Source organism: Onychostoma macrolepis, chromosome 13, assembly GCF_012432095.1.
Source record: "Onychostoma macrolepis isolate SWU-2019 chromosome 13, ASM1243209v1, whole genome shotgun sequence".
In the NCBI taxonomy this organism is placed as follows: Eukaryota; Metazoa; Chordata; class Actinopteri; order Cypriniformes; family Cyprinidae; genus Onychostoma; species Onychostoma macrolepis.
In genome coordinates, this window is record NC_081167.1 from 17,364,117 (window position 1) to 17,377,362 (window position 13,246).

Below are 13,246 nucleotides of genomic sequence, written 5' to 3' on the forward strand. Positions count from 1 at the left end.
TGACACTTTGCTACAATGTAAAGTAGTGAGTGTACAGCTTGTATAACAGTGTAAATTTGCTGTCCCCTCAAAATAATTCAACACACAGCCATGTATGTCTAAACCGCTGGCCACAAAAGTGAGTAGACCCCCAAGTGAAAATGTCCAAATTGGGCCCAAAGTGTCAATATTTTGTGTGGCCACCATTATTTTCCAGCACTGCCTTAACCCTCTTGGGCATGGAGTTCATCAGAGCTTCACAGGTTGCCACTGGAATCGACATCACGGAGCTGATGGATGTTAGAGACCTTGCGCACTTCCACCTTCTATTTGAGGATGCCCCACAGATGCTCAATAGGGTTTAGGTCTGGAGACATGCTTGGCCAGTCCATCACCTTTACCTTCAGCTTCTTTAGCAAGTGTTCGGGGTCGTTATCATGTTGGAATACTGCCCTGCGGCCCAGTCTCCGAAGGGAAGGGATCATGCTCTGTTTCAGTATGTCACAGTACATGTTGGCATTCATGGTTCCCTCACTGAACTGTAGCTCCCCAGTGCCGGCAGCACTCATGCAGCCCCAGACCATGACACTCCCACCACCATGCTTGACTGTAGGCAAGACACAATTGTCTTTGTACTCCTCACCTGGTTGCCGCCACACACGCTTGACAGCATCTGAACCAAATAAGTTCATCTTGGTCTCATCAGACCACAGGACATGGTTCCAGTAATCCATGTCCTTAGTCTGCTTGTCTTCAGGAAACTGTTTGCGGGCTTTCTTGTGCATCATCTTTAGAAGAGGCTTCTTTCTGGGACGACAGCCATGCAGACCAATTTGATGCAGTGTGCGGCGTATGGTCTGAGCACTGACAGGCTGACCCCCCACCCCTTCAACCTCTGCAGCAATGCTGGCAGCACTCATACGTCTATTTCCCAAACACGTGCACTCAACTTCTTTGGTCGACCATGGCGAGACCTGTTCTGAGTGGAACCTGTCCTGTTAAACGGCTGTATGGTCTTGGCCACCGTGCTGCAGCTCAGTTACAGGGTCTTGGCAATCTTCTTATAGCCTACGCCATCTTTATGTAGAGCAACAATTCTTTTTTTCAGATCCTCAGAGAGCTCTTTGCCATGAGGTGCCATGTTGAATTTCCAGTGACCAGTATGAGGGTGAGAGCGATAACACCAAATTTAACACACCTGCTCCCCATTCACACCTGAGACCTTGTAACACTAACGAGTCACATGACCCCGGGGAGAGAAAATGGCTAATTGGGCCCAATTTGGACATTTTCACTTAGGGGTGTACTCACTTTTGTGGTCAGCAGTTTAGACATACATAGCTGTGTGTTTTGTTATTTTGAGGGGACACCAAATTTACACAGTTATACAAGCTGTACACTCACTACTTTACATTGTAGCAAAGTGTCATTTCTTCAGTGTTGTCACATGAAAATATATAATAAAATATTTACAAAAATGTACGGGGTGTACTCACTTCTGTGAGATACTGTGCATCCTTGTAGAACATTAAAATACATTGATACTGCAACCATCACCCAACTACCTGGGCACAAAACAGGAACATCAGTGTACTCACTGAAGGAACAATCAAATCATCTCAGCTCTGAACTTGCAGTAATTATGGTTGTGGAGAATTGCGCGCGTGGTCACATTTACCTTTGGATTTCAGTCACTAGAAAAATCTGTGAACAGTCACTTCAATTGAAATCCAAGTGATAAGGAATTACGAGTGAGGGCAGATTTTGTACTGGGTTCATGTTGCTCAAGGGATCAAAAGAAAGCTGCTCGGTTTAAAAGTGACAAGATACATCGCTATACTATTGACTTCTGACCATTTTTTTGCAAGTGAAGTTTCACTTAAATTTCTTAGTTCATTCATGGCATGATATTTTTATATTATTCATGCTTCGTTATAAAACACTTAAATTCAAAGGTCAATCTAAACCTTTGGAACTGAGATGTGTTCTTCAGGTGGTCCACTGTATTACTTACTGTGCAGAGTGGTTTCAATATCAGGCTACGAGTAAATGACACCTTAAACACTGAGGGTATTTACCAACCCTTCTCCAAATCCTCAACACTGAGTCTTCTCTATTGAACCACAGATCAAACCGCTGGACAGCTCCACATAAAAATGAGAGGCAATTCTAACTGGTGCTCTTTTGGCCTCAGCAAAATGTGTGTATTCAACAGCCCCAAATTGGGTTGCTCGGGTGTTTGCAAAAGTTCAGCGGTTCAAGCTGGCAGTGATCAACTGTGAAGTGATTCCAGAGGAATTAAGGTCTCTCCACTCCAGACCACTTGAGAGCCAATAAGCCTTTTGGCAAGGTCAGCAAAGGTTAACCTACGACACTACGGTCAAGATTCACCAGCTCATTCCCCTTATAGAGGAAAAGTGCCATTCTTGTCTCTTGTAATAGAGTGCAGGAATTCAGTGTGGTGTATTTTACGCCGTTCAATTCCGAATGCACATATAGACGCTGAAATACAAGCCTGCATGTGATTGCAATAAATAAAAGTGCTTTAATTAAATAGCGCTCTTGTACGGTTTTGACACTGCATTGAGCTGTGGCCCCAGGCTGAGGGCCTTCAGTAACTCTGAGTCTGTCACCACTGTGTAAATCTACTTTTTTCTGGTCTGCACTACTTCGGCCCAACTCCAACGCCGCCAATAGGCCAGTTAGACAGCTCTGAGCAGAAGTGGGAGTCAGTGTAGCAGGGAAAGGGTCAGAGGAGGGTTCCCAAACCTGAGCATCTCCTTCTCTCTCCCAGACAGATAAATCTGCCGCAGCCCACAGGCTGCTCTGAATGCTCCAGCCCCAGCTCATATGGTCTCTATTAAGACTACTGGGCTGCTGTGCCAAAGCATCTCACACTCACCCTTTGTGTGGTTGGCCTGGCTGTCTCCGACGGTCTCGGCCTAGAGAGGTCCAATGGGCCTTGCGGCCCGGCCACTGACAGAATCTTCCTGAGGGCCTGGTAGTCTGGCTTTTCATTGTAGCCAAGGTTTTTCACAATGGATAGGTACCTGGCAATCTCTGCAAGGGGTCAGAAAGAAGGACATCTGAATACGCAAAACCTAAAGGGATGGTTCACCCCAAAAAAAGAACATTCTGTCACCATTTACCCTTATATCATTCCAGACTTTCTTTCTTCTGTGGAACACAAAGAGATTATTTTGAAGAACATTTCAGTTTTTGTTCTAACAATGAAAGTTGGGGTCCAAAAATTTCGGGTAGCATGAAATTAATCTAAACACCTCCATTTATCCAATTAATTCAATCAAAATGTAGAGAGTACATCGAATATAGCAACACAAACATCAAATAACATCAAAACTCATTGGTTCTTACACGTTACATGACCACGTATCTTTTGTTAAATATATACACACTACTATTTTTAACACATTTATATAATTTTATGATATTACAGTTTCAGTAATTGTCTTTAGTATATTTAAAAAAAAAAAAAAAAGGATTTCTTTTTTTATTTGATAAAATATTTGATGTAGACTGTGCATGCATGCATGCATACAGAACAGAATTGGACTATGCCATTCAAATTGTATGGATTAATTTCACACTACTCTTATGTGCTTTTTTAGGGATTGAAGGTTTCGCCTTTCATAATACGGCTAACAACAGCTGAAACATTCTTCAAAACATCCTTCATATTCAGCAGAAGAAAAAACAAGTCTGTAATGACATGAGGGATAATGATCTTCTTTCTTGAGTGGACTATAACTTTAATACAATTTAATAAACAATCTTAAAAATCAGATGTTGAGCAGGACGCATTGTCGAAACACCTCATCATGTGAAGCATCCTAAATATATCTTTTTTGGCAACTTCAGAAGTGAGGACTACTGTGGAGGTGGACCATGGTTGTGTATTTGCATAATTCACAGATAAACCCCAACTGAGCTGGTCTACATGTTTTATGTTGATGCATCCTGCAGTTGACCTAGATGCTTACTGAAAGCACGTGCAAAAGTCCAGCCAAGTGACAACTTGCATCTGCAGACTTAATTTTCATTCCAAAGGGAACAAAAACCACATCTTCCTAACAAATGGACGGTGGCAGGAGCACAATGTAGAAGGGCCTCTCTGTTCATACGAGAACACAAATGTGTGTCTAATATGGGCACCTTCCATTCTTCACTGTAATAAATATGCTAGATGCAGTGCTACGCCGGTGCGCATTCTCTTTGTGGCAGCCCAGCTGAATGTATACCACATGCGCAGCCTTGATGCATGTTAGAGGTCTTATCTTTCTGGTCCAGCTGCAGCCAGCCTCTCAAGGTTGGGGGAATAAGGCCTCATCATAATCATAGATCACAAAGCCCCCTTTCAGAAGACACACGTGCCCTCGCTCCCTGTGGAGGGGGGAAAGATACTGCGGGGACGCTAGAGTCCGTTGATGAAGGAGAGGCAAGGAGATTGCGTTTGTGGAGATGGCGAGGAAGCTAAGTCCCTGCCCCATACCTTGTTGATCAATGCAAATGGTCCGCACGCTCACGTGCACCTACCCGTGCTGGAGCCGGAGGTGGACATGATCAGGACAGAATCTGGCAGGTTAGACATCAGCCTGTGGTCAAGAGATGATAAAGGGAAAGGTTAACCAGAGGTCATGTTGCTAAATGCATCTGAATACACATCTTTGCTTTCAACTCATTGAAATACACAAAATATTTTATCAATTTTATTGTGAAAAAGTCTATTCTCTATTCTAAAGATCTGCAAATTCTTATAATCCACAGCTTAAATTTCCAGGCAAGAAAAAAAATATGTGGCCTTACACCTTTGGTAAGAGTTTTAAGGCTTTAACTAAGCAGTTGAATGAATAATTCAGGCTGAAAAAGCACAGAAAGCCTCTGATCGGCAGCCACTGTACACAGCAGAGCACAAGGCCTAGACCTGTGGTGAAAAGGGGAACGTACTTGGCCTTGGCCTCCTGGACCTCAGCTGGGTTCTTAAGAGATGAGAGCCAGGGCAGAGTTCCACACTGCCAGTGAAGCAAGCAGTAGCCCAACACCTCCAAGTCTCCTCGTCTGGATGGGGCTGTTGGAGAAAGCGAAGATAAGGAAAAGAATCTGAGTGTCGGTTGAGAAGCAAGTTAAAACCCTTTGATTGAATGACCCTTCCATTGGCTGCTGAAATATGCCCTTATAAAAAAGGCAGATAAATTTGGGGGTGGGGGGGATTGGTTGATAGAGAGGAGTATTTTGTTTTCTCAGCTGGTGCCCTGGCCTGCCTCACAGGCTAACGGGGCTTTTCTAAGAGGGGCTGAGAGTTGAAAGAGTAGGTCAGTTTCCTCCCACCAGCGTTCCTCACATCTCTCTCACACTCCCACCTCCTTCGTCTGGTCTGGCGACTCGTCCAGGAACCTGATCCTGACGGCCTCTGACATGATCCAGACAGCCTGTGGCCCGGCCCGACACTCTCTCCGATGGAGAGCCAAGCAGTAAAACAAAGAAATAAATGTCTGGGCCCAAATAGTTTCCACATGTTTCTGGATTCCGTGGGGTCTCTGCTGGCCTTAAGAGAAGAGCTTGAGAGCGTGTGCTCCCTAGACCTCCTCCAACTCCACCTCTGCTGTAGCACATAACACAACTGCCATCTAGTGTAAATGTCTATTGAATACTAAAAACTTTTTACAAGGCCACTTCATCTTTTATTGTTCTAAAGATGTTCTAAAGGTGTCTACCTGGGCTAGGTATCAATAGAGATTTCTCAAATCAGTTTATTTCTTATTCACAAACTCTTGATTTGATTCAGATTTTAATTTGATTAAATAAGATTCCAACTCTTTTAAGGATGCAGTTGTAAATGTCAATTTTGCTTACATCATCTTACACATCTAATTCTGTAAATTATACCAAGCTTCAGATGGATTCAAATCATCTTCTTGGACGATTCATTACAAGAACCAACTCATAAGCGCCTGATGTTTCAATGGAAACTGAAGCACTCAGTTAGGATTCTGGCTACACGTCACACTGTATGTTTCTGATACACTGAAAAGAACCAGCTCGTAAGACTCATTCATTTAGGAATCAGGCTACACGATTCATGCTGTATATTTTTGATTTACTGAACAGAAGCACCTCACAAAAGTCATTTGCTTGCGAGTCAGACTAAACTGGTCATGTTTGTTTTTGCATGAAGCCTGTGAGAGCAACTCAATAAAAGATTTTTAAAATCAACATATTTTTACCCTGCACTAAATTTTTTTTTTCATTTTTATTGCAATGCTTAACAACTCATACACTAGATTCTATGCAACTGTTCTTAACCTCAGGAGCAGAAGAGATTAGTATTTTTGGAATCAGTACAAGGGTTTTGGTCTTCAAATAAGCCCAAGAGAGCTGGTTTCACACTTGCATAAGCTCAATGGGAATCTATCCCAGTTCAGTTTTAACAACACCACTCTAATGTTACAGCAAAAGCATTTGCTTATGAGCACTGAGTGTGAAATGGCCTCATTTAAACCGACTGATTAGTCGTACACCAACCAGACAGACAGCAGCAACATTTAGATATGAAATATTCATTTTGGATCCCAGCTATTAAACTAAAATAAATTTTAGGTCAGACTGACCAATTACAGGTTGACTTTAAGCCAAGGACCCTCAATGAATTACGTTCACCTAAATTTAAATGTGAATGGAACAGTTTTGTCAGTTCTGCTCATATACGAGAGTTAACCTCCCGTTAAGCATGTCCCTTCATGAAAAGCTCCAACTTCATCAATAAGGGTAAATTAAGGCACATCATTTGTTCGTGCCTAGAGAGTGTATTAACTCAATACTGTAACTGCAGTCCATCTCCTGAGAAATTACCTATTGACTGCATTCATCAAAAGGGAAAATCTCTGCCTAAATCCATGACCATCATTGATCCTGCCATGCCCATTACAGAGTCAGCCTCCCTGCCCGCTAGCCAGCAACAGCATTAGGCCACGTATATAGGTTTTCTTTATTTTTCTTCAACCTTGACCAAACTAATTTAGCAAACACACAATTTAATAGAAAAGATTTTAACATCCCTCACAGGTGACCTTGAGGGAAAAAAAGCCTCTTAAGTGGCATGTAAAAAGGGCACTATGACTAAAGACCAAAGTGCACAAGGTAAGACATGCTCTGTAAACATTTTGTCCGCCTCTGTAATAGGGAACCGAAGGGGTGGGTTGCCTGGCCTAGTCCTGACACCGATTCACTTATAAAAAGGCCGATCCACAAGAATGATGTATTCCAGGCTGAGCACAACACCTTCCATCAGATAGAAGCTGTTGTACATAATTACGGCCTATTGTTATTGTGATTACCCAAAGCGCCATGTCAAACTCTTGAACCTCTCTTTCTGAATTTCAGCCGGCTCACTTCAACCCTACAGGTGATAATTAGGCCTTTAGCACAGGGTTCAGCGGGACACGAAGTGCCTGTCTCTGCACTCCTCACCATGGTAACAAATCAACATCTACACAGGGTGCCAGGGGCCAAAAGAAAAGAAACACTCTGCAATCTGCATTCATCTTCAGGGCAGACGATGCTAATGACCTACACAACAACCTACGTCAAGACAGCTAGTGCGGTGACGTCGGCTCGGCCACAGATTGTTTGATAGTGGCACAAATGAGCTTTGTCAAATTTACAGCCTCGCTGCTTTGAGTTTAGCTTTAGGAGTGGATCAGGACACTGAACTCCCGAGTCGGTGCATAAGTGGGTAGGTGTTTTTATAAACTCTCAAGTGTTATATCACTTGCCATATGCAGTGTGATTTACACAGTACAACTGGCCATACATTTACAGAGCAGTGAGACAGAATCAGGACCATATGTAGAATCCTGTACATGAAAAGTTAACAAATTATATCACGTAAGAACATGGTCTTGTCTGAAAGCAGCCAGACCTTGGTCTGAACCTGAGCATGATTTACTTTCTGATGTATCAAACAATGTGTTGTACTGAGTCCGCGCTATGAGCTACGAGTCGTGCACTTTTTTTTTATCTCGAATAATACACAAAGGCATTCCCACATATAAAACCAACTTTATAATATAACACCTTACTGGAAATAACTTTTTTGTCATGCCAGTGATTTTATAACTTTTTGATACCATGGACCCACAAACATGATAATCTCCTTAAAGGTGAGATATCATGAAATACTGACTTTTTTCTGTGTTTAAAGTGCTATATTAAGGTCCCCAGTGCATCTGCCAATGCCGGAAATGTGAAAAAGATTAATTAAAGATTAATTTGGAAAGCCTTTCTCTGCAAGAGGAGTGTGTCAGATTCCGTGTGACAGCCGCTTTCTGTGTGCGTGCTTTGGATGTGTGTGCTGAGAAAACCATATATCCAAATTTAAACTAATACGGTTTTAAAACGCATGATCTCAATGCGATAGACATGATAATCAAAATCAAACACGTTGTTTTTTTTAGCAGAGTATCTGAGATACGAGCTCTAAAAGGCACAGCCCTACTCTGGAAAAGGGGGCAGGGAGCAGCAGCTCATTTGCATTTAAAGAGACATGAACGAAAACAGCATGTTTCTGCTTCCACTCAAAGTAGGCATTTTCAAAATTATATAAAAAATGATCTGTGGGGTATTTTTGAGCTGAAACTTCACAGAAACTTTCTGGAGACACCTGAGACTTATATTACATATTGTAAAAAGGGGCATAATAGGTCTCCTTTAAAAAGGGATGTGCTTCCAAAAATATACAGGCAAATATTTTGATTTATGTATCCCTATTTTGTTTTTTTTTTAAATATACTAAAGACAATTAATGAAACTGTAATATCATAAAATTATATAAATGTGTTAAAAATAGTAGTGTGTATATATTTAGCATATAAATCAATCTAGCATGTTAACTTTGACCAAATAAATATTTTTAATGTTAAAAATATATTTTAATGTTTTAAAATATAAATATTTCACAGAACATTTCTGTAGACCACTTGGCACCATGGAGTTCTTGCTACAACAACTTGCTACATTTAGAGAGAAAAAAAAAAAAAAAATCACCCATTGTCAAATATTGAACTTTAAATATTTTTCTGCTGACTGGGCCTCTTGTCTTTTTTTCATGCACTTTCAAAATTAACAGCAACAGAAACATGGCTATTAGCAAGCTTTACCACTGTGTATTCAGTATTGAACACCTGTAATATCTTATGGCCAATGCATTCAGAGATATTGGCTTTGAGTCCCAGTTCAACAAAACATCAAAGCTTTAATTAATAGTAAATGCATACAAGATGCAGGTTATGACTTTGACTAATTAGGGATTTCTTGAATTAAGTCTGCCCAAGTAAGCATGGATAGAACAATCAATATCCAATAAAAGGGACTGTACACAATTTACAAGTTAATGTGTTTCCAATAGCGTGACCCAGAGTTGAGGACATGATACTGACAAGTCCCAGCAATATAAACAGGACCCCATTATAAGGTGAGTAAAATGGATAGTGAATTCATACTTTTTGGTGAACCTCTTCCTTTAAAGTGAACATGTGAAATGTTTACACTATTTACTCCCTTAATTCATGTTCCTAGTTTAATTGTGGCTAATACATTGCTATTCCAAAGAAGGGCTCTCTATGTAATTCGTAATCAAATTTACAAAACCACTTTCCTTTTGCCTATTACAATTCCAGATGGATAAAAAAGTCCCAATCTATGTTTATTTTTCTCCCTCTCATTGAATATCCTGTTTTACTTGCAAATACTAAAATTATGGAAGTAAAATAGGTTGTAAATGGCAATTCAGGTTGACTTTAACTGGGAAACGCAGGACGTAATAAAATTGTGCATAATAACATATGTTTCTATCTAATACTTCAGAGTGGTTTCAAAAGATAAAATAAACGACACATTTCACATTACCTACTCCTTTGTGAGCGTCAATGCTTGTATACTCAATAGTGCCATTGTGTCCTTTCTTGGGGTTCTCTTTGTACTCTTTATGCTCACCATTAGGACAGTATCTGTATGAGAGACCATAGTCAGCCAAGTACACCTGCAAGAGATAAAGTCAGCATAAATCATCCCAAAGACATTTTCTTTCAAATTGAATCCTTCCTACTGTATATGGTATGTTAGCGCTGCAAAGCACAAAGAAATGGGGTCAGTATTTAGGTTGTGACAGCAGATTGAGATGTTGACTATACTCAAGAATAAGTTCCAAATATCATCAGTGCTGGCTCGCCGTCTTAGTAGACGATCAATTAAAGTAATAGAAAACACTTTCATTTGAGTATGTGCTGCACTTGAATGGGTAATTTATACACAAAAAGATAACCAATCGTTTAAGATGTGGCTGTGTTGATGTGTATGCAGACTCACCTTGCTTGGATCTTTGGGTCCCAGTAATAGATTGGCAGCCTTAATGTCAGCATGGACATACTCATTGTCATGAATATATTCCAGCACATCCAGCTGTTGAGGGCAAAGTGACAGAGGGGAAGGTTAACATGAATAATTTAGAAACCTCATAATGACCTACCGTAATGACTACTGGCAGACGAGCTGGATGCAAGATAGCTGGACTCCCAGCAAATGCACCTAAAGTTTACACAAAATCCACCTTATTAAGTAATGCTGTAAATACTTTTTGCCTTGTCACACTTATTATGTTTAATCAAACCCTCTATTTGTAATGAGGTCACATTATACATACTCATGGGTCGAGATTAGTGTGTCGATAAATTGTAATGAAGCAAACAGCAGTGTTATTGTTAACTACAACTAAAACAAAATATTTTTAACAATTGAAATTAAGCTGAAACAAATTAAAATATAAGATGTAAAACTTAATAAACGTGAATGAAAATTAGCAATGTCGACTTGACAGCTATCTGAACTAAGTTTAAGCTGAAGTACTAAAGTTACTAAAACTGAAATTACAGCTAATTACAAACATTAAAAATAAAAATAAGAGTATATAGATGATAACACTGGCAAGTTGCTCTGAACTCAAACTAAATGTTGCACATTCAGCGGTGTCTCACCATGAAAACACCCAACTGTAGCACAGTGGGCTTCTTCACTTGTCCACCATTCTCCACAAACACCTTCTGCAGATCAGTACCCAGCCGATCCATCACCATAAACCTGTACCTACACAACCAGAAACCAAAATGAAAATGTACTTAAAAACACAATTATTAATAGTAACAAGATTATAGAAAACAATTTTTTTTTTATGTCAAATTCAAGGTTAGCCCGTAGGATAGTATATACTACTGGATGTGGGGTTAAATGTGTCGGTAATGGGTAAAGATTTTTGTGAGCCGTTTAACAGTGGATTTTATATTATTTGCACATGAGAATAATAAAAATACACAGCAAAGTTTGTCCCAGACACACTTTTATTTTACTGTTTTAAAACTGCTTTTGCATTAAACCCAGACTTATCATTCATTTGTTATTAATAATCTTTTTCTTTTTCTTTTTCTTTTGTGTCCATTGAGATCCAGACAGAATTATAAATAATTATATGAGGCCAAGTACTCATGCCATGATGTAAGATGATAAGTCAAACTCAAGTACAATACCTTGTTCCGTTACTTTCAGTCAGTCCAGACCCCCAGTAAGTTGGAATCCCCAAAAACTCCAGCTGTTTGGACTTCTTCCATTTGTTCACTGTGATTTCAGAGTTAAAAATGTTTTAGCCATTTTATATATTTGCACATGCTTTATAAACACATAATGTGATATATACACATCTCTCATACACTCATAAAGAAGCACTTCCTCCAGCCTAGCTGGAAGGGGAATCTGTCTTGACTGGCTATGCACCAGATTGACAGGTGGTCAGGGGCCCTTTGGAGAAACCAGCATCATTATCAGCAATTTGGTCACTCTCTCTGAATTAGAGCTCAAACAAGCTGGGATTGCACTAACGACCACAGAGGTGCATGTTTGCTTTGGTTTATTAATTCGCCTAGCCAGGCTAATTTACATCTATAGCCACTTCATCAGTGACATGCACTCCATGTTTGAGAACTCTCAGATGAAGATGAGGGGTCTTCAGCATTTTCATTCAACACTACTCTAAAGACTGCATCTGTTTCTACCTCCTTTGGCAATAATGCAATCAGTGTTTATGTTTTATTATTATTAGTAGTATTATTATTATGTCTTGCATAACAACAGAATTCTATTACAAAATTTGGACAGAATTTAAGTTTTAAATGGAACAAAGCATCTTACTATTATCTGCCTTTGCTGCTCGTTGGTAAAATTTCAATTCTGAGAATAAAGGTCCATTTTCATGATATTCCTGAAAATGTACAGTTTAGAGAGTAAAAATTAGAAGCACTGTAGACATTTATATGAAAATTAATGATATTGTTTCAATATATTTCTTACCACTTTGATCACAAAATCAGTGTCATCGCGAACAGGGACATTCACATCCCGAGAGGCTGTAAAATGAGAACAAATAAAAAAGTGAACTTTTTTCAACTTGGAGAACTATCCAATCCTAACACGTCTAGAGTCATTATCTTAAGTGAATAGTCAAGGTGTGTCTATTTTTTAAACATGCTTAATTGTTAAACATGTACACTTTAAGTGTAAACATGTTGAACAAATTAGTAAACAAAAAAAGCACAGTTTGAAAATTATTTTCAAAATCAAGGTTCACTTTCTATATAAATGTTCAAGTCTTTGAATTCTGCTGCCCTAAGTTACCCTGCCACCATGTCTAATGCCATATAAGAAAATGAAATTATAATGGAGTTTGGCAATACATATTTATGCAGAATATACAGTCTTTACCCAAGTAAATCAGTCCAAAACCACCTTTTCCAATGATTTTACCGATGCGCCAACTCTTCTTTTCTGAATCTGTTAAAATGCACCCTTCTGGAAGTGGACGGGGTAATGTGTATTTCTTTGGTGCCATGATGTTAAAAAGTCATGTACAAAGTGAGACTAATGACTGACGACGAAAATATAAAGTTTCTGTCAGATTTCTGGCTAATCGCTTTATATAAGTGCTGTTTCACAAACAAATTAGTTATAACAACAACGCGTTCTTATAAAAGCATGTGACACTCTATAACACTCTATAAGAAGCATAATATTATACAGAAACAGAATTTCGACTCATCATAATCTCAGTTTCAACTCTTCCACACAGTTCCGGATCGTTTCCCTGCAACAGCCTGCTAATGCTACTTCCTGAAAGAGACACTCTCGTTCCAAATCTTTAACAGCCAATCAA

At 39.6% G+C, this 13,246-nt stretch overlaps 1 protein-coding gene across 2 annotated transcripts in view; it reads right to left on the reverse strand.

Annotated features, from left to right (window-relative positions):
• vrk2 (VRK serine/threonine kinase 2) overlaps positions 1-13,210 on the reverse strand; it is a 16,643-nt gene extending 3,433 nt beyond the window's left edge. Inside the window, exons 1-10 of one of the 2 annotated variants that reach the window (XM_058796214.1) lie at positions 12,823-13,210; positions 12,388-12,443; positions 12,229-12,298; positions 11,571-11,658; positions 11,025-11,133; positions 10,360-10,452; positions 9,901-10,033; positions 4,945-5,065; positions 4,534-4,592; positions 2,882-3,039 (exon numbers count right to left, since the gene is read on the reverse strand). In XM_058796214.1, coding sequence (XP_058652197.1) covers positions 2,882-3,039; positions 4,534-4,592; positions 4,945-5,065; positions 9,901-10,033; positions 10,360-10,452; positions 11,025-11,133; positions 11,571-11,658; positions 12,229-12,298; positions 12,388-12,443; positions 12,823-12,925 — 990 coding nt within the window. In that variant the 5' untranslated portion in view covers positions 12,926-13,210. Of the gene's footprint in view, positions 1-2,881; positions 3,040-4,533; positions 4,593-4,944; positions 5,066-9,900; positions 10,034-10,359; positions 10,453-11,024; positions 11,134-11,570; positions 11,659-12,228; positions 12,299-12,387; positions 12,444-12,798 lie in introns of both variants that reach the window. The other variant, XM_058796213.1, reaches the window with a different exon arrangement.
• Positions 13,211-13,246: the final 36 nt, after the last annotated feature.